This window comes from Buceros rhinoceros, unplaced genomic scaffold (genome assembly GCF_000710305.1).
Source record: "Buceros rhinoceros silvestris isolate BGI_N320 unplaced genomic scaffold, ASM71030v1 scaffold23599, whole genome shotgun sequence".
Classification (NCBI taxonomy): Eukaryota; Metazoa; Chordata; class Aves; order Bucerotiformes; family Bucerotidae; genus Buceros; species Buceros rhinoceros.
This window is the reverse complement of record NW_010430045.1, coordinates 534-787: the sequence shown is the minus strand read 5'-3', so window position 1 is coordinate 787 and position 254 is coordinate 534. Positions and strand designations below refer to the sequence as shown.

General features: G+C 53.1%; 1 protein-coding gene across 1 annotated transcript in view; it reads left to right on the top strand.

Annotated features, from left to right (window-relative positions):
- Nucleotides 1–109: 109 nt before the first annotated feature.
- The window catches only part of FAM84A (family with sequence similarity 84, member A), a gene marked incomplete at both ends in the record, with an annotated part of 672 nt that continues 527 nt past the window's right edge, over nt 110–254 (top strand). Inside the window, 2 exon segments of the mRNA XM_010142896.1 lie at nt 110–147; nt 150–253. Of these exon segments, the coding sequence (XP_010141198.1) occupies nt 110–147; nt 150–253 (142 nt within the window).

Here is a 254-nt window from a genome sequence, read left to right as displayed (position 1 = left end):
TGAAATCTTTTGTTTGTGCCTTAATTTTTTTCTTTCTTTCTTTCCTTCCTTCCCTTCGTTTGCACTTCTCTTGTTCTCTCTGTCCCTGCCCACCGCACCGTTCCTTCAGATCCGGCGATTCCTGCCATCGACTCGCCCTGTCATTGATGGGGATCGCATCACCCACCTGAATTACAGCGAGCTGCCGACCGGGGACCCCTCGGGGATCGAGAAAGACGAGCTGCGCGTCGGGGTGGCTTACTTCTTTTCGGATG